The sequence below is a fragment of the Oncorhynchus tshawytscha genome, linkage group LG26 (genome assembly GCF_018296145.1).
Source record: "Oncorhynchus tshawytscha isolate Ot180627B linkage group LG26, Otsh_v2.0, whole genome shotgun sequence".
Classification (NCBI taxonomy): Eukaryota; Metazoa; Chordata; class Actinopteri; order Salmoniformes; family Salmonidae; genus Oncorhynchus; species Oncorhynchus tshawytscha.
The window spans coordinates 5,324,398-5,345,764 of NC_056454.1; the positions used below are offsets into that span (position 1 = coordinate 5,324,398).

General features: G+C 43.2%; 1 protein-coding gene across 1 annotated transcript; it reads right to left on the reverse strand.

Annotated features, from left to right (window-relative positions):
• Nucleotides 1–20,321: 20,321 nt before the first annotated feature.
• Nucleotides 20,322–21,122, reverse strand: LOC112224981 (leucine-rich repeat-containing protein 3-like). The gene has a single exon (XM_024388567.1). It carries the CDS (start codon nucleotides 21,120–21,122, stop codon nucleotides 20,322–20,324), a length of 801 nt encoding a protein of 266 aa, XP_024244335.1.
• Between the last annotated feature and the right edge of the window lie 245 nt (nucleotides 21,123–21,367).

Consider the following 21,367-nt stretch of genomic DNA (forward strand, 5'->3'; position numbering starts at 1 on the left):
TTTAAGGTTAAGGCCACGGTTTGCAGTGTGATTATGGTTAAAATCACATTTTAAGATGAAAACATTGTAGAAATAGGCGGGGTTTATTACAGTGTGGCTGTGGTAACTAGTGAAGACCGAGGTACTGGGTAATTTCTTCTTTAAATATGTATTGGTTGATCGCAACCAAGTGAAAGCTGCGTACACCGCAACCTACTGTATTGGAGTGCTAGGCGCCTATTAATTAATCTATTTATCTTATCGTGCAGTGTTTCCTCCTACTGTTCTTGGAAATTAAAAAATATAAAAATTGCCCTACCAACTAACCCTACACAAATTTAAACCTAACCACTATTCTAGTACTGATGCTACACCAGGCCTGCAGCCTGGGAGGATTCAACACACCTTGTTACTCTTCTTCAGTAAAATCTTGTACACCCAAGTAATTCTCTGCAACTACCACCACAACATTTATTTTCTGTATTTTATGTTCGATTTCTGCAGTACAGTTGATAACTATGGCTATGAATGCTTAGAAACCAACAGGATAACGGAAGCACATGTTATTCCTACTCACAGGGAGCCTCTTTGGATCCTCGCCCTGCATATGACACCTTCTGTACTACTCTGATCCTGGCAACCTCAACCTGCCTTTCTCTCACCGGACACTTTTTATCTCCGGCACCATGGGTAACCCTAAAGTTAAAACACAAGTTTTCCCACCGATACTACACATTCCTTTGTCTCGTGCCCTCCTGCACACTTCTCACATCTAGGATATCTCCCTCATACAAACTGCTGCAACATGGCCAAAAGCTTGGCACCTAAAACACCATAATGGGTTTGGGACAAAATCATTGGATAACTGACACATCTTTACTTGACTTTGTCAAGTAAAATTCAGCAGGACAAAATTCAGCAGGACAAAGGGCCTCCCAAGTGGCATGGTCTAAGGCACTGCATCACAGTGTGCGAGGCATCACTACAGACCCGGGTTCCATCCCAGGCTGTGTAACAGCTGACCGTGACCGGGAGATTGGCCCAGCGGGTTAAGCGAGCAGTGTGTGAATAAGTAGTGTGGCTTGGCAGGGTCGTGTTTCAGAGGACACATTGCTCTCAAACTTCACCTCTCCTGAGTTCGTAGGGGAGTTGCAGCGATGGGACAAGACTTTAACTACCAATTGGATATCACGAAACTCGGGAGAAAAGGGGTAACAGTACAAAAAAACACAATAAAATGAATCAGAACAGACTGTATCTTCTGTTTCTCCACCAGGTCTGCATCTCCCCAAATGGGGGGCATCACAGACACCGGGAATCTTCCATTTCAATTGATCCTCCTCAACATAACGCCACCCCAGTTATCACTCCTTTCACTGGCACCCTGCTGCAGAGAGAGCAGTCACAGTTCTTTCCCTAGGTGGGTGGTGCGGAGTGCCCACTCCCTCTGGTTGAAAGAAACGCAAAAGATCATCACAAGTCCACTTCAACAGTCGCCAACCTCATCTCCACCCAACCCGATACCCACATTTAGATCAGCCAGAATGTAAGGATTCATTCTCTACAAAAACCGCACTCCCACCGGGCCAGAATCATATTTGTCATCATCGGGATGAGGCTCTAACTCGGCTGTCTTCACCGCATATGCCACGAGAGGTAATTAATCCTCTCTTGTCAGGTTCAATTTCTGAGCTATTGGAATAGTTTTTTTTGTTTTTTGTACTTGATGCCAATCTTCCTCACCACACGCTTCCCTTTATGCCCAGCTCCTTTCCTTATTCTTCTCTGTCCATTTCTACATCTCCACACTCTTGCCGCTCCTTCATCCGCTGTAGTAGAAAACTGTTAAAATGGTTCATGTATCTTGAATTTGGCGCAATGTCACATTGACTAAAAAAGCTCTACCAGCCACCGTTGCTCCTGTGCTACTACCGAACTGGGTCATGTCTAAATGGGATCCAGTTTTTGTCAAATTGACAGTGCCTTCAGAAAGTCTTCACACCCATGGACTTTTCCCAAGTTCTGTTGTGTTACAGCCTGAATTTCAAATGGTTTAAATTGAGATTTTTGGTCACTGGCCCACACGCACCCATAATGTCAAAGTGGAATTATGTTTTTAGAAATGTTTGCAAATAAATGAAAAGCTGAAGTCCATAAGTATTTCATCTCTTAAGTTCAGGAGTAAAAATGTGCTTAAAAAGTCAATGTATTTGTATTTATTATGGATCCCCATTAGCAGCTGTTCAGTTGTGTGGTCAGGTGCCCACAAAAATTGGCTCGGAACAGGGCAGCAGGGCAGTTTATACAATTTTAAAAACATTACAATGCATTCACAGATTTCACAACACAGGCCTCAGGCCCCTACTCCACTACTACCACATATCTATAGTACTAAATCCATGTGTATGTGTGTGTATAGTGCGTATGTTATTGTGTGTGTGCATGTGTCTTTGCCTATGCTTGTATTGCTTCATAGTCCCCACTGTTCCATAAGGTGTTTTTTTAATCTGTTTTTAAATCTAATTTACCTGCTTGCATCAGTTACTTGATGTGGAATAGAGTTCCATGTTGTCATGGCTCTATATAGTACTGTGCGCCTCCCATAGTCTGTTCTGGACTTGGGCACTGTGAAGATACCCCTTGTGGGGTATGCATGGGTGTCCGAGCTGTGTGCCAGTAGTTCAGACAGCTCGGTGCATTCAACATGTCAATACCTCTCATGAATACAAGTAGTGATGAAGTCAATCTCTCGTCCTTTGAGCCAGTAGATATTCAAATCAAATGTATTTATATAGCCCTTCTTACATCAGCAGATATATCAAAGTGCTGTACAGAAACCCAGCCTAAAACCCCAAACAGCAAGCAATGCTGAAGCAGGAAGAAACCTAGAGAGGAACCAGGCTATGAGGGGTGGCCATTGCTCTTCTGGCTGTGCCGGGTGGAGATAACAGAACATGGCCAAGATGTTCAAATGTTCATAAATGACCAGCATGGTCAAATAATAGTAATCACAGTGAACAGGTCAGGGTTCCATAGCCGCAGGCAGAACAGTTGAAACTGGAGCAGCAGCACGGCCAGCTGGACTGGGGACAACAAGGAGTCATCATGCCAGGTAGTCCTGAGGCATGGTCCTAGGTCTCAGGTCCTCCGAGAGAGAGAGAAAGAGAGAATTAGAGAGCGCATACTTAAATTCACACAAGACACCAGATAAGACAGTATAAATATTCCAGATATAACAGACTGACCCTAGCCCCTTGACACATAAACTACTGCAGCATAAATACTGGCGGCTGAGACAGGAGGTCTCGGGAGACACTGTGGCCCCGTCCGAAGATACCCCCGGACAGGAAGGATATAACCCCACACACTTTGTCAAAGCACAGCCCCCAGACCACTAGAGGAATATCTTCAACCACCAACTTACCATCTTGAGACAAGGCCGAGTATAGCCCGCAAAGATCTCCACCATGGCACAACCCAAGGGGGGAGCCAACCCAAACAGGAAGACCACGTCAGTGACTCAACCCACTCAAGTGACGCACCCCTCCTAGGGACAGCATGGAAGAGCACCAGTAAGCCATTGACTCAGCCCCTGTAATAGGGTTAGAGGCAGAGAATCCCAGTGGAAAGAGGGGAACAGGCCAGGCAGAGACAGCAAGGGCGGTTCGTTGCTCCAGTGCCTTTCCGTTCACCTTCACACTCCTGGGCCAGACTACACTCAATCATAGGACCTACCGAAGAGATGAGTCTTCAATAAAGACCTGAAGGTTGAGATCGAGTCTGCATCTCTCACATGGGTAGGCAGACCATTCCATTAAAATGGAGCTCTATAGGAGAAATCCCTGCCTCCAGCTGTATGCTTAGAAATTCTAGGGACAATTAGGAGGCCTGCGTCTTGTGACCGTAGCGTACGTGTAGGTATGTACGGCAGGACCAAATCGGAAAGATAGGTAGGAGCAAACCCATATAATGCTTTGTAGGTTAGCAGTAAAACCTTGGAATCAGCCCTTGACTTAACAGGAAGCCAGTGTAGGGAGGCTAGCACTGGAGTAAAATGATCAAATCTTTTTTTTCTAGTCAGGATTCTAGCAGCCATATTTAGTACTAACTGAAGTTTATTTAGTGCTTTATCCGGGTAGCCGGAAAGTAGAGAATTGCAGTAGTCTAACCTAGAAGTAACAAAAGCATGGATTAATTTATCTGCATAATTTTTGGACAGAACATTTCTGATTTTTGCATTGTTACGTAAATGGAAAAAAGCTGTCCTTGAAACAGTCTTGATATGTTCGTCAAAAGAGAGATCAGGGTCCAGAGTAACGCTGAGGTCCTTCACAGTTTTATTTGAGACGACTGTACAACCATCAAGATTAATTGTCAGAATCAACAGAAGATCTCTTTGTTTCTTGGGACCTAGAACAAGCATCTCTTTTTAAAAGTAGAACGTTTGCAGCCATCCACTTCCTTATGTCTGAAGCACAGGCTTCCAGCGAGGGCAATTTTGGGGCTTCACCATGTTTCATTGAAATGTACAGCTGTGTGTCATACGCAAGCAGTGAAAGTTAACATTATGTTTTCAAATGACATCCCCAAGAGGTCAAATATATAGTGAAAACAATAGTGGTCCTAAAAAGGAATCTTGAGGAACACCGAAACTTACAGTTGATTTGTCAGAAGACAAACCATTCACAGAGACAAACTGATATCTTTCTGACAGATAAGATCTAAACCAGGCCAGAACTTGTCCATGTAAACCAATTTGGGTTTCCAATCTCTCCAAGAGAATGTGGTGATCGATGGTATCTAAAGCAGCACTAAGGTCTCGGAGCACGAGGACAGATCCAGAGCCTCTGTCTGACGCCATTTAAAAGGTAATTTACCACCTTCACAAGTGCAGTCTCAGTGCTATGATGGGGTCTAAAAAAACAGACAAAACCATTTCGTATACATTGGTTGTCTTCAGGACGGCAGTGAGTTGCTGCGCAACAGCTTTTTCAAAACATTTTGAGAGGAATGGGAGATTCGAAATAGGCCGATAGTTTTTTATATTTTCTGGGTCAAGGTTTGGCTTTTACAAGAGAGGCTATATTACTGCCACTTTTAGTGAGTTTGGTACACATCCGGTGGATAGAGAGCCGTTTATTATGTTCAACATAGCAGAGCCAAGCACAGGAAGCAGCTCTTTCAGTAGTTTAGTTGGAATAGGGTCCAGTATGCAGCTTGACGGTTTAGAGGCCATGATTATTTTCGTCATTGTATCAAGAGATATAGAACGAAAACACTTGAACGTGTCTCCCTTGAACCTAGGTCCTGGCAGAGTTGTGCAGACACAGGACAACTGAGCTTTGGCTCCGAAAGCCTTTTGGAGTGGGTCTGTGGACTTTTCCATGTGAATATTAAAGTCACCAAAAATATGAATATTATCTGCTATGACTACAAGGTCCAATAGGAATTCAGGGAACTCTGTGAGGAACGCTGTATATGGCCCAGGAGGCCTGTAAAAAGTGATCGAGTAGGCTGCATAGATTTCATGACTAGAAGCTCAAAAGACGAAAACGTCGCTTTTTGTTGTAAATTGAAATTTGCTATCGTAAATGTTAGCAACACCTCCGTCTTTGCAGGATGCGCGGGGGTTATGGTCACTAGTGAAACCAGGAGGCGAGGCCTCATTTAACACAGTAAATTCATCAGGCTTAAGCCATGTTTCAGTCAGGCCAATCACATCAAGATTATGATCCGTGATTAGTTCATTGACTATAACTGCCTTGGAAGTGAGGGATCTAACATTAAGTAGCCCTATTTTAAGATGTGAGGCATCGCGATCTCTTTCAATAATGGCAGGAATGGAGGAGGTCTTTATTCTTGTGAGATTCCTAAGATGAACACCACCATGTTTAGTTTTGCCCAACCTAGGCACAGACACGGTCTCAATGGGGATAGCTGAGCTGACTACACTGACTGTGCTAGTGGCAGACTCCACTAAGCTGGCAGGCTGGCTAACAGCCTGCTGCCTGGCCTGCACCCTATTTCATTGTGGAGCTAGGGGAGTTAGATCCCTGTCTATGTTCGTAGATAAGATGAGAGCACCACTCCAGCTAGGATGGAGTCCATCACACCTCAACAGGCCAGGCTTGGTCTTGTTTGTGGGTGAGTCCCAGAAAGAGGGCCAATTATCTACAAATTCTATCTTTTGGGAGGGGCAGAAACAGTTTTCATCCAGCGATTGAGTTGTGAGACTCTGCTGTAGAGCTCATCACTCCCCCTAACTGGGAGGGGACCAGAGACAATTACTCGATGCTGACACATCTAGCTGATTTATTCGCTGAAGCTATGTTGCGCTTGGTGACCTCTGACTGTTTCATCCGAACATCGTTGGTGCCGACGTGGATAACAATATCCCTATACTCTCTACACTCGCCAGTTTTAGCTTTAGCCAGCACCATCTTCAGATTAGCCTTAACGTCGGTAGCCCTGCCCCCTGGTAAACAGTGTATGATCGCTGGATGATTTGTTTTAAATCTAATACTGCGGGTAATGGAGTCGCCAATGACTAGGGTTTTCAATTTGTCAGAGCTAATGGTGGGCGTCTCAGATCTCGTAACGGGAGGAGTAGATACCAGAGATGGCTTCGGCCTCTGACTCCGACTCGCTGCTTAATGGGGAGAACCGGTTGAAAGTTTCTGTCAGCTGAATGAGTGACACCAGTTGAGCATTCCTACAGCATTTCCCTCCAGAAGCCATGAGAAAGATTTCCGGCTGCGGGCACTGTGCGAGGGGATTTATACTACTATCTGTAGTTACTGGTGACACAGACGCTGTTTCATCATTTCCTACACTGAAATTACCCTTGCCTAACGAATGCGTCTGAAGCTGGGCTTGCAGCACAGCTATCCTCGCCGTAAGGCAATTGTTCTCCTGTATATTATGAGTACAGCGACTGCAATTAGAAGGCATCATATTAATGTTACTACTATCTTCGGCTGTTGGAGGTCCTGACGAACCATGTCCAGATAAAGTGTACGGAGTGAAAAAGTTGAATGAAAAACTAAAAATATAAACTGTAATTAAAAAGTAAAAACCGGGGAGCTGTACTGCAGTGCAAGCTGTGCCACCAGAGACTGTGGGTTCGCGCCCAGGCTTTGTCGTAACCGGCCGCGATCGGGAGGTCCGTGGGGCGACGCACAATTGGCCTAGCGTCGTCCGGGTTATGGAGGGTTTTGCCGGTAGGGATATCCTTGCCTCATCGCGCACCAGCGACTCCTGTGGTGGGCCCGGCGCAGTGCGCACTAACCAAGATTGCCAGGTGCACAGTGTTTCCTCCGACACATTGGTGCGGCTGGCTTCCGGGTTGGATGCGCACTGTGCATCAAGAGGTTAAGAAGCAGTGCAGCTTGGTTAGGTTGTGTATCGGAGGACACATGACTTTCAACCTTCGTCTCTCCCGAGCCCATACGGGAGTTGTAGCGATGAGACAAGATAGTAGCTACTAACAATTGGATACCACGAAATTGGGGAGAAAAAGGGGGTAAAATTCAACAATAAATAAATAAATAAAACCGTAAAGTTGTCAGATAGCAAAGTAAGGTTAGCAACAAAACGCACAGCAGCACGTAAACAAGTCTGCAAGTTGTGACCGGAAATGACACATTATTGACATGCATATTATCTCTGTGTCCATCCAGGGGCCGTGCTGCCCTGTTCTGAGCCAATTGTAATTTTCTTAAGTCCTTTCATAATTTGGTCTGATATACTTAAATATGTAGTGTCAGCATTTGTTGCTGGCATGTCATCCCTAAGTTTGCTTATCTCGCCAATGAAAAAGTAATCGAAGTAGTTGGCAATATCAGTGGGCTTTGTGATGAATGAGCCATCTGATTCAATGAATGATGGTGCCAAGTTACCTTTTGCCTCATCCCTCTCAACCATACAATTTTTAAATTCCTCATCAATCCAAGGGAATTTAACTGTTTTTACAATCATTTTCTTAATGGGTGCATGCTTATTAGTAACTGGAATAAGCAATTGTATAAATGTGTCAAGTGCAGCATCTGGTTGCTCCTCATTCCTCAATACACATAACAAACCAGCAAATATCCTTTACATCATCAACATATGAATCACTACAAAACTTATACACTATATTAGGCCTAGCATTTGGGAGTTGTTTTCCTAGATATGGCTATTAGATTGTGATCATTACATCCTATGGATTTGGATACTGCTTTAAAGCTAATTTCTGCAGCATTAGTAAAGATGTGATCAATACATGTTGATGATTTAATTCCTGTGACATTTATAACTTCCCTGGTAGGTTAACTGATAACCTGAACCAGGTTGCAGGCACTGGTTACAGTGACATTTTTTCTTGAGTGGGCAGCTTATTGAGCAAGTCAATATTTAAATCACCCAGAAAATATACTTCTCTGTTGATATCACATACATTAAAAAGCATTTCACACATATTATCCAGATACTGACTGTTAGCACTTGGTGGTCTATAGCAGCTTCCCACAATAATGGGCTTTAGGTGAGGCAGATGAACCTGTAGCCATATTAATTTAACATTAGATCTTCTCTAAGCTTTACAGGAACATGGTTCTGAATATAGACCGCAACACCGCCCCCGTTAGCATTTCTGTCTTTTCAGTAGATGTTATAACCATGTCTTGCTACCACTGTATCAAAGGTATTATCTAAGTGAGTTTCAGAGACAGTCAGTGTAACGGTTTTCTTGTGTCAAAGGAGAGGCGGACCAAAATGCAGCGTGGTTGAAGTTCATGTTTTTTAATAAGACAACTAAACATGAACATAATACAAAACAACAAACGTGGAAAACCAAAACAGCCCTATCTGATGCAACAAACACAGAGACAGGAACAATCACCCACAAAACCCAACACCAAACAGGCTACCTAAATATGGTTCCCAATCAGAGACAATGACTAACACCTGCCTCTGATTGAGAACCATATCAGGCCAAACACAGAAACAGACAAACTAGACACACAACATAGAATGCCCACTCAGATCACACCCTGACCAAACAAAACATAGAAACATACAAAGCAAACTACGGTCAGGGTGTGACAGTTAGATTATGAATGCCATCTGTTACAAGCAAGTTATTGACTTCATGGACCTTGTTTCTCAGGCTGCATATTTTAATATGAGCCATTTTTAGCACTTTTCTGCATTGCTTGATTGTTTTTTAATGCTTATCAGAATAGACTTGCTCATGTTATTTATATTGGAGCTGATCGTGCAGGGTGAGCAACACAAATTGGCCTTCCTACTAGGGCACACTGCCTCAGTGCTAACAGTGTACATTTGGTTCATAGGCTCATGATTACTGCATACAATAGCTGTAGGATAAACAGAGGTATTTGGTGCAATTAGGGGCACATACATTAAGTTACATTGTTTTCCAATGCCCCTAGGATAATGTACATTTGATGCAGCATTATGACAATTCATTTTCACAATGGTCGGGATTAACTGAGTTGGTCTTGGATCATTAAAGCGTAATTGTTTCAATGCAGCCTTGAGTCCAGGAGCCAAGATGATTTGGATGGACTCCGTCATTCCTGTAGAGCAGTTGTTCCCAAACTTTTTATAGTCCCCTACCCCTTCAAACATTCAACCTCCAGCTGCGTACTCCCTCTAGCACCAGGGTCAGCGCACTCAAATGTTGTTTTTCCCATCATTGTAAGCCTGACACACACACACACTATATGATACATTTATTAAACATAAGAATGAGTGTTTTTGTCACAACCCGGCTCGTGGGAAGCGACAAAGAGCCATTAAAACAAGTTTTATTGACTCCAATCTAAGTGTATGTAAACTTCCAGCTTCAACTGTATGTATGTGTGTGCGACCTAAAATGGTAAATTATTTGGTAAAAGATAACAAAGTGGGGATTCAGACCAACACCTTGTCTCCGACCTGGTCTTCTCTGGGCTTGGGGCTTGGGGCTGCTGGGCCTTCTCCATGTGTTTCCTTACCACTGGCTATATGGCTGTCATCCACTCCCTCATCGTCTCCACATGTTCTGCCATGCTGTGAAGGTTCCTGGCAACATGGCATGGGCCGTACAAGGTGATAGAGAAGCTGGGACCCAGAACATCAAGCCACAGGAGAGGAAGGTCCATGTGGTATGTGACTGGCCCGTTCCAAGGACCAAGACACAGGTCAAGTCCTTCCTGGGACTGGCAGGATGCTACAGACTGTTTATGCCCAACTTTGTGGCTATAGCCTCCCCCTTTACCGGTCTAACCAGGGCTCACCTCCTGAAAACAGTGAAATGGACGGGCGAGACCGAAGCGGCGTTCAGATGCATGAAGGAAGCGCTGTGCTCCCATCCGATTCTTGTAACACTCGATTAGCCATTGGGGGGGACTTTTCGAGGCCTGGTGACCGAGTCTACATCACGCGGCAATGGCTCCCTCTGCTGGACAAGCCAGGTCTCGACAGCCTCTCCAGCCAGAACTAATTGGGGCTGATTGTGGTTGGTAAGTAATCAAGGGGCTGATTGCTCACCAGCAGGACGAGTCCCATAAAGCTGCAAGATGGGCAGCACACAGGGTTGGAGACTGGGGGAAGAGAGGTTACTTCCTTATAGTCATGCTCAGTACCAGAGATAATGGAGGGAGCTCGGTTTTTGTTCCCGACAGGATACAGCAAGACTCTGGAGCCCAGACGACAGTATACCGGAGGAGGTCTTCTGGAGGAGACCTATTCTTTTCTCTTTGTTATTTGTTAAACACCCTTGAAACCGAGCTAATACAATTGTGTCCCTGTCTGATCTGTGTAAACGTCTTGACCAAACCCCCTGGTCTGCCACATTATGTAAATGTACTAGTTCAGTTTCTTTTTTTTAATAGATTTTCCAAATTTCCAAAAAACAGTTTTTGCTTTTTCATTACAGGGTGTGTCATTTGATGAGGGGATTTGTTTTTAGAATAATAAGGCTGTAAGGCTGTATCGTAACAAAGTGGAAAAAGTCAAGGGGTCTGAATACTTTCTGAATGCACTGTATACCGACTTCTTTTTTTTCCTGCAACCAGAAGAGGTTCGTCCATGGACGAAGAGGATGGTCCGTCTCATCTTTTGGGGGTCAAAGATATTAATATGGATGTAGTATTTCAATCTGTTGAAGTCCACAAAACTGTTGTTATTAACAAGCTCTTACAACACAGAAGAAGGCCCTCCCACTTTTTGATTAAAGTATAAAGCATTGGAGGCTGCTGAGGGGAGGACGGCTCATAATAATAGCTGTAATGGAGTCAATGAAATGGTACCAAGCATATGGTTTTCATGTGATTGATACCATTCCATTGACTTTATTACAGCAATTACTATTAGCTGTCCTCCCCTCATCTGCCTCTGGTATACAGTGAATAATCTATTCCTTTAACTTCTCTAGGGTAGGGGGCAGCATTGGGAATTTTGGATGAAAAGCGTGCCCAAATTAAACTGCCTGCTACTCTACCATAAAAGCTAGAATATGCATATAATTAGTGGATTTGGATAAAAAACACTCAAAAGTTTCGAAAACTGTTTGAATGATGTCTGTGAGTATAGCAGAACTCATATGTCAGGCAAAAACCAGGAATCCAACCAGGAAGTGGGACATCTGAGGTTTGTAGTTTTTGACTCTTGCCCCATCGAATACACAGTGTCTATGGGGTCATGTTGCACTTCCTAAGGCTTCCACTAGATGTCAACAGTCTTTAGAACCTTGTTTGATGCTTCTACTGTGGGGGCGAATGAGAGGGGAATGAGTCAGAGGTCTGCCAGCAGCCAAGAGCTCAGTCTCGTGCGTTCACGTGAGAGTGACCTGCATTCCATTGCATTTCTACAGACACAGGAATTCTCCGGTTGGAACATTATTGAAGATTTATGTTAAAACCTGTTAAGCCGACCCCCTACATTTTCGAACATTCTGTTAAAAATCGCGCAACATTTTGGCGTCCTGCTACTCATGCCAGGAATATAGTATATGCATATGATTAGTATGTGTGGATAGAAAACACTCAGACGTTTCTAAAACTGTTTAAATCACGGCTGTGACTATAACAGAACGTCTGTTTCATCGAAAAGCGCAGGAAAATCTGATCACTGGAGATGGAAAAAAATATCCATGCGCCACTTCAACCCATTGCTAAAGGTGAACCGTATTAAATGAGGCCGAGGTTGCAGTACCTACAGCTTCCACAGGATGTATAGAGTCTTCTCATTTGATTCTGATTTGATTCTTGGTAGAACCGACCAAAGGGAACCGATTCCCTCCGACCACCAACTTGATGCATCGTCTCTGTGTTTTTCCGGACATTTTTTCCAGACGACCAGCTATCAAATTTACATCGCCTCCTGATGATTTTTATAGCTTATTAACGTGTAGTAATACCTAAAGTTGCATTAGAAAGGTATTTCGAAGTGTTTTGTGAAAGTTTATCGTCGACTTTTTAACTTTTAAAAAATGACGTTACGTTATGAAACGCTATTTTTTTCCGTTTATCACACAGTCTTCATAGATCGATATCTAGGCTATATATGGACCGATTTAATCGAAAAAAGACCCAGTATTGATTGAAGGAGTGCCAAGAAAGAAGATGGTCAAAGGTAATGAATGTTTTATATTTTATTGTGCGGTTTGTGTAGCGCCGACTATGCTAATTCTTTTGTTTACATCCCCTACGGGTCTTTTGGGGTGTTACATGCTATCAGATAATAGCTTCTCATGCTTTCGCCGAAAAGCATTTTAAAAATCTGACTTGGTGCCTGGATTCACAACGAGTGTAGCTTTAATTCAATACCAAGCATGTGTATTTTAATGAACGTTTGCGTTTTAACTAATACTATTAGCGTTTTAGGTTAGCGCATTTGCATTTCCAGAGCTCTAGGTGGGACGTCTGCGTCTCAAGTAGGATCAAGAGGTTAAAAACATTCTAAAGATTGATTCTATACATCGTTTGACATGTTTCTACAGACTGTAACGGAACTTTTGGACTTTCTAAGGCTTCCACTAGATGTCAACAGTCTTTAGAATCTTGTTTGATGCTTCTACTGTGGGGGTGAATGAGAGGGGAATGAGTCAGAGGTCTGCCAGCAGCCAAGAGCTCAGTCTCGTGCGTTCATGTGAGAGTGACCTGCATTCCATTGCATTTCTACAGACACAGGAATTCTCCGGTTGGAACATTATTGAAGATTTATGTTAAAAACATCCTAAAGATTGATTCTATACATCGTTTGACATGTTTCTACGGACTGTAACGGAACTTTTGGACTTTGTCTGCTCGTGCGTCATGAAGTTGGGCTGAACGAACTAACAACAAGGAGGAATTTGGACATAAATGATGGACATTATCGAACAAAACAAACATTTATTATGGAACTGGAATCCTGGGAGTGCATTCTGATGAAGATCATCAAATTTTAGTGAATATTTATAATGCTATTTCTGACTAATGTTGACTCCAACATGGCGGATATCGATTTGGCTTGATTTGTCACATGAGCGCCGTACTCAGATTATTGCATGGTTTGCTTTTTCCGTAAAGTTTGTTACATTAAGGAGAAGTATATCTTTAATTCTGTGAAAAACACTTGTATCGTTTATCAATGTTTATTATGAGTATTTCTGTAAATGTATGTGGCTCTCTGCAAAATCACCGGATGTTTTGGAACTACTGAACATAACGCGCCAATGTAAACTCAGATTTCTGGATATAAATGTGAACTTTACTGAACAAAACATACATGTATTGTGTAACATGAAGTCCTATGAGTGTCATCTGATGAAGATCATCAAAGGTTAGTGATTCATTTTTATCTATATTTCTGCTTTTTGTGACTCCTCTCTGGAAAAAATGGCTGTGTTTTTCTGTGACTTGACTCTGACCTAACATAATCGTTTGGTTTGCTTTCGTTGTAAAGCCTTTTTGAAATCGGACACTGGTGGATTTACAACAAGTGTATCTTTAAAATGGTGTAAAATACATGTATGTTTGAGGAATTTTAATTATGGGATTTCTGTTGTTTTGAATTTGGCGCCCTGCAGTTTCACTGGCTGATGACAGGAGGGACGCTACCGTCCCACGTACCCTAAAGAGGTTAAATATAAATACTGCAATGTATTACTGAAGCAATTCAAAGCGATAATCCAACACTACACCACCACTGAAATGCTGCCAGTGAGCATTAAGCATCCTAATTAGAAATTACACAAATAAATGTCATTCTTTTTCACACTCCATGCACCGTCTGTTGTACCCCTGTAGAATCTCACCCCACTGTTCTTACAGAGCACTTGACCCCTTCCAAAACAAGACAAATCCCCCTTGACCTTTACACTGACGTGCCAGGTTGCAACGTGTTCGATCTTATCCTGTAACCCCTGCCCTGACATCTAGTGCAGCTCCGGGGTGCCACTTTCTGAATTACATTAGTTAGACATTACAGCGAGGTGTGCTACTTTACAGGCTGCACTGAATGCATGATTTCCTATAGGCTCTGAGGGTTGATGTTTTCCAATATGGTGTTAGTGAGGTTCAGGTATTGATTTATTCCTACACCCTTCCCAAATATACCACCAAATCTATAGGTAACATTTATGCCAGTTAATGAATGGACATTAATCTCTGTAGGCAAAATCATTGCTTTGAATGGGAAGATGGGGGCTGGTTGAGGTAGATTTGTGTATTTTAGTGATAATAAACCGTACCAATGAATAATCTCGATTAATATGCAATGCCCATTCTTTCAGATCTGCATACGCTATCCCTGAAGCTGCAATTAAAATCAGATAAAATATACATTAAACCTTTGTTTGTTTGGTGTTCGGAGAATACCCAATGCTCTCTCATCAGAGTACTAGCCCAAAAAAATACTCCCTGTGATTGGAATCTATTCATGTGAAATTGGAATTACCTTTGCAGCAATACCACCGTAATCAAGTCTGTGAAAAAAAAAACACATAGAAGGGAGTACAAAACCCTACAAAGTCTAGATGAAAGATGACCAAAAATATTGACTCTGCATTACAGATGCCACTGAAGTTCAGTTGATTGATGAAGTCTACATTTACCGACACTGTCAATGTTTGAAGCCCTTCCTCCTCTAAATGTGATTAATGGGAAACCTCAGTGATGCTTTCAGAGGCAGAACACATACATTTTCCGAAGTGGTATATTTGCATCCAGTAACTGGCAGATGCAGAGGACTAAGATGATTAGGAGGAGGAGTGGAAGAGGAGGAAGAGTTGGAGGAGAGAAAGTGGTTAAAGAGAGGAAGAGGAGGAGCAGAGGAAGAGAGGGAAAAGAAGAGAGGAAGAGGACAAGGAAGATGGGGTGGAATATTGTAGATTAATGTTAACAGTTAAAGTCAGGAATAGTACACATACTAATGCAATTTTCATACTATTCTGTCAACCCAAATCATACTGTACTGGCTCTGATATTTTCTTAAAATAAAGATAGATACCCACATAATGTTGAATGCCCCCACTGTTTTATTGGGTGCATTGTTTATCTCCGGAAGCCTCTCAGCCTGACAAAGACGTTTGCAGAACACATTCATCCCGAACCAGGTCTTACTCCACACATAAGGCCCACTACCCAGAACAATGTCAGTCACTGGACGGTGGGCAATGTTGCTGAGAGTCAACAGTATGCAACAATACACACTTGCTCTCCTGACCTTTTAATGCTATTTGAGAGCCACATAGATCTGATATCATGAGGTCATTCAGCACCCAGTCCTTTGAAAGTAATGAATTGCCTGTATGAATTACCGTTTTAATAATGCAGACTCTGGAACACACATGATCTACCTCAAATCACAATGTCTAAGAATAATGCAACAGGAAGGAGTCTTTTGGCTTGTGTTTGAAGTAATGAGGACAGAGGGATGAATTCATGTCTCTCTCACTGTTCCTTAACCACAACCACAGATTTTTATCTCTAGGTTATCTCTAGGTTAGATATAGAATTTCTGTTGCATGCATAATAAACATCATACCACAAAAAAAAATATTTTGACAATAGAATCAAGTACTGGTGACCACATTTGTAACCCAACTTTGCTTGGTTGAGAGTGCCAAACAGTTGCTGATACTTACATCTTAATTTGTGTCCCTTCAGCAAATGCCGCCAAATTAGTTGTGAATCAGCAGCCAGCTGATAACTAATGTATCATGCTCATTTCCTTTCATGAATAGAGATGGAGAATAATGTGTTGTTGATGATAGTCATGTGTACAGGAAATGAAGTCGCTACTTATTGGGTTGGATGCGCGTTGGGTTGGGTTGGGTTTCGGGGGATGCATGTCTCTCAACCGCAAGTCTCTCCTGAGCCCGTATGGGAGTTGTAGTGATGAGACAAGACAGTAACTACTAACAATTGGATACCACAAAATTTGGGAGAAAAAAGGGGGTAAAAAAAAGTGCAACAATGTGTTGCATGCAGCTACAGTGTACGCTAAGAAAGTGTGGCACTAGGGAGACATTAATTTAAATGCAACCTATATTTTTGACTATACATATTATCATTACAGATGTGGGAGAGGAAGAGCGGGATATGTATATGTTCCCTGATTGTAATTGAGACAAGGAGTCTCTCGGTCTTGAGACCACTGCAGCACAGAAATGCACTCTTTGTCTCATCACAGTCTCAATCCACAGGGTCTGGTCTTGGTCTTGTCATGGCCTTGATACACTGGGTCTTGGTCTCAAGATCTTGGTTTTAAGGGTTCTGGTCTGGGTTGCAAGATCTGGTCTTGACCATAATGTCTGTCTTGTCACATCTCACTAGCTACCAACCTAAATGTCACATTATAAGAAAAGGTAGTGGAGCAAAAACTCTCAAAGTTCGATACATCACATGAATCACTGGATCATACTTTTCCTTTTGAAGGCTACTAACTGTTCTCATGAAAACTATCAGATTGGCTTATCACTTCTCTTGGATCTACTTCCCTTGGAGTAATAATGGTTAATAGAATTTTAACATTGGTTTGAGCCATTTTTCAAAATGTGTAGATTTTTGTAGATTACTTATTATTTGTGAGGGCTGACAAAATGTGAGTAAGGACCATTTGATGAGTCATTGCCAGATGAGATTAGTCAAAAGGGCTGTTACCTCTAAAATCACATTTCTTTCAATATCACTTTATGTTTCCAGGACAAGTATTTTATGTCGAAAGGAACGTATCTATTTTGAAAAGTTTACGTGGCTGAAGGCTTGGAGTTCAAATCCCATTAGTGGATTAGACTAAGTCGGGCGTACGCAAATTGAGTGAATGCGTAGTGCAGTTGTTCCGGCAATGGATTGAATTCAGGCTTAAAACTTCTACAGGATCGGTATCCCCCCGCAGGACGGTTGAACTAACTTGCGCTAATATGATTAGCATGAAGTTGTAAGTAACAAGAACATTTGCCAGGACATAGACATATCTGATATGGGCAAAAAGGTTAAATCCTTGTTAATCTAACTGCACTGTCCAATTAACAGTAGCTATTACAGTGAAAGAATACCATGCTATTGTTTGATGATAGTGCACAGTTATGAACTTGAAAATATAATAATTAACCAATTAGGCACAATTGGGCAGACTTGATACAAATTTTTGAACAGAAATACAATGGTTCATTGGATCAGTCTAAAACTTTGCACATACACAATCTAAATTGCACCTAACTTGGTAAAATGCATTGTGCCTTTCTCTTGCATTTCAAAAAAATGCAGGTAAAAAACACAGTGCTTTGAAAGGTTGATAATGGCTCACATCAACACCATTATCCCAGAAACCCTAGACCCACTCGAATTAGCATACCACCCAAACAGATCCACAGATGATGCAATCTCTATTGCACTCCACACCGCCCTTTCCAACCTGGACAAAAGAAACACGTATGTGAGAAAGCTATTCATTGACTACAGCTCAGCGTTCAACACCATAGTACCCTCAAAGCTTATCACTAAGCTAAGGATCCTGGAACTAAATCATTCCCTCTGCAACTGGATCCTGGACTTAGGTAGCAACACATCTGCCACGCTGATCTTCATTACTGGAGCTCCCCAGGGGTGCGTGCTCAGTCTCCTCCTGTACTCCCTGTTCACCCACGACTGCATGGCCAGGCATGACTCCAACACCATCGTTAAGTTTGCCGACACAACAGTGGTATGCCTGATCGCCGACAACGACGAGACTATAGGGAGGAGGTCAGAAACCTGGCCGGGTGGTGCCAGAATAACAACCTATCCCTCAACATAACCAAGATTAAGGAGATGATTGTGGACTACAGGAAAAGGAGGTCCGAGCATGCCCCCATTCTCATCAATGGGGAGGTAGTGGAGCAGGTTGAGAGCGTCACGTTACCTTGGTGTCCACATCAACAACAAACTAGAATGGTCCACACACACCAAGACGGTCGTGAAGAGGGCACAACAAATCCTATTCCCCCTCAGGAAACTACAAAGATTTGGCATGGGTCCTGAGATCCTCAAAAGGTTCTACAGCTGCAACATCGAGAGCATCCTGACTGGTTGCATCATTGCCTGATACGGCAATTGCTCAGCCTCTGACCACAAGGCACTACAGAGTGTAATGCGTACGGCCCAGTACATCACTGGGCCAAGCTGCTTGCCGTCCAGGACCTCTACACCAGGCGGTGTCAGAGGATGACCTCTGACTGGCTAGGACTCTCAAGGACCTTAATGTGCTTCTTCTTGAGCCACTTCTTTGTTGCCTCGGCCATGTGTTTCGGGTCATTGTCATGCTGGAATACCCATCCACAACACATTTTCAATGCCCTGGCTGAGGCAAGGAGGTTCTCACCCAAGATTTGACGGTACATGGCCCCGTCCATCGTCCTTAATGAGGTGAAGTTGTCCTGTCCCCTTAGCAGAAAAACACCCCATAATGTTTCCACCTCCATGTTTGACGGTGGGGATGGTGTTCTTGGGGTCATAGGCAGCATTCCTCCTCCTCCAAACACGGCGAGTTGAGTTGATGCCAAAGAGCTCCATTTTGTCCTCATCTGGCCACAACACTTTCACCCAGTTGTCCTCTGAATCATTCAGATGTTCATTGGCAAACTTCAGACGGACATGTATATGTGCTTTCTTGAGCAGGGGGACCTTGCGAGCGCTGCAGGATTTCAGTCCTTCACGGCATAGTGTGTTACTAATTGTTTTCTTGGTGACTATGGTCCCAGCTGCCTTGAGATCATTGACAAAATCCTCCCGTGTAGTTCTGGGCTGATTCCTCACTGTTCTCATGATCATTGCAACTCCACGAGGTGAGATCTTGCATGGAGCCCCAGACCGAGGGAGATTGACAGTTCTTTTGTGTTTCTTCCAATTGCGAATAATCGCACCAACTGTTGTCACCTTCTCACCAAGCTGCTTGGCGATGGTCTTGTAGCCCATTCAAGCCTTGTGCAGGTCTACAATCTTGTCCCTGACATCCTTGGAGAGCTCTTTGGTCTTGGCCATGGTGGAGAGTTTGGAATCTGATTGATTGATTGCTTCTGTGGACAGGTGTCTTTTATACAGGTAACAAACTGAGATTAGGAGCACTCCATTTAAGAGTGTGCTCCTAAACTCAGCTCGTTACCTGTATAAAAGACACCTGGGAGCCAGAAATCTTTCTGGTTGAGAGGGGGTCATATTCTTATTTCCCTTATTAAAATGCAAATCAATTTATAACATTTTTCACATGCGTTTTTCTGGATTGTTTTGTTGTTATTCTGTCCCTCACTGTTCAAATAAACATACCATTAAAATTATAGACTGATCATTTCTTTGTCAGTGGGCAAACCTACAAAATAAGCAGGGGATCAAATACTTTTTTCCCTCATTGTATGTCCTTTTTCGTAATTTGATCACTCTGTTGTCACACAAAATGTTCCTGTGCCGCAGGAAATGCAACTTTTAGTGTATTTGAGGTTTAAAAAGGCTTCTAAAGTTTGGAATTTCCACTTTAAATTGTCAGACTTGGTTTGCCATGACGAAAAATGTATCAACCCCTACAAAAATGCTTATTATAATCCACATAATAATTCACATTTCCTGTTGCGGAAAGAATATTTTCCTGCTGTGAGAAAGAAATTTAGATAGTTATCTGTGTCCATACAGAAAGACAGAGAGCAATTATAAATACTAAAGGTCCAGATAAAGTCCAGATCTATCGTCTCCTAAGGCCACCTAAAATAAATCCCAGCTCAAAAATCAAGAACACCATTCTCCCTATCATCCACTCACTCACTCACTCACTCACACACTCAGACACTCAGACACTCACACACTCACTCACTTTCTCAAATGTGTGCCACAGCGGGCCTGCTAGAGAATCGTGCTGATCGTGTCAAAGTCTTTGCTGATCTGCGAGCTGCTGGGCAGGGACTTGAGGTACTCCATGTGCCTCCTGGCATCCTCCTGGTTCTGCCGCACGTAGTAGATCACGTAGGCTATCACCATGGTGAACCAGCCGAACACAGTGACGAACATCGCCACATCGGTGGTCTTGTGGTGGAAGTTGCAGAAGTTGATGCCCGAGTCCAGGACCTGGATAATGGGTTTGCCAGCGTACTCCTCCTCCACAGCCGTGTGACAGCTCACCTCGTTGACCGTCTCTGGGTCCAGTCTCAGCTCCCTCAGGACCTCCTGCAAGCTGCACTCGCAGTGCCAGGGATTGTTGGAGAGGCTGATTTTGGCCTGAAGTTTGGCGAATGCCTCTTTGGGCACGCTGCTTATGCGGTTGTTGGACAAGTCCAGGACCCGAAGGACGTCAGAGACCCCCTGGAAGGCCCTAGCGTCCACCGTCTCAATGGCGTTGTTGGACAGATCCAGTTCCTGTAATCTGTTGAGGTCCTTAAAGGCCTGTTTGGGGATCTTGGTAATCCTGTTTGAGGCCAGCAGCAGGACTACAGTGTCACGCGTCAGGTCAGCCGGGATGTTCTCCAGGTTGCGCGACATGTACTGCAGCACGGCAAGGCTGTTCTTCTCCATGCAGTGGCAGCTCTTGGGACAAGCAGTCACCAGTGCACTTCTGAACAATATTCCAAAGTGCAAGGCCCACAAGAGAGCCGAGACAGCTGAGAGCAAGGGATTTCTGGGCCGATCATGACCCATACGGTTGGACATCTTCAGCTGTGTGCTCCTGCTGGTCCTGTCATGAAAGAGCAGTCATGGTTAAACCTTGTGTCATGTTGTTCTATCATTATGGTTTGAAAACCACGAGACAAGACAGTTTTAACTTCCTTACAAGCTGTCAATATTTTATCTGTAGTTAATCCATCAGATCCATCGGTGAAGTATAATTTTCATGTTCTGCTGTTTCCAAAGGGTTTCAGTAGAGCCCAGTTTCAAATGAGCTGCATTGAGAGTAT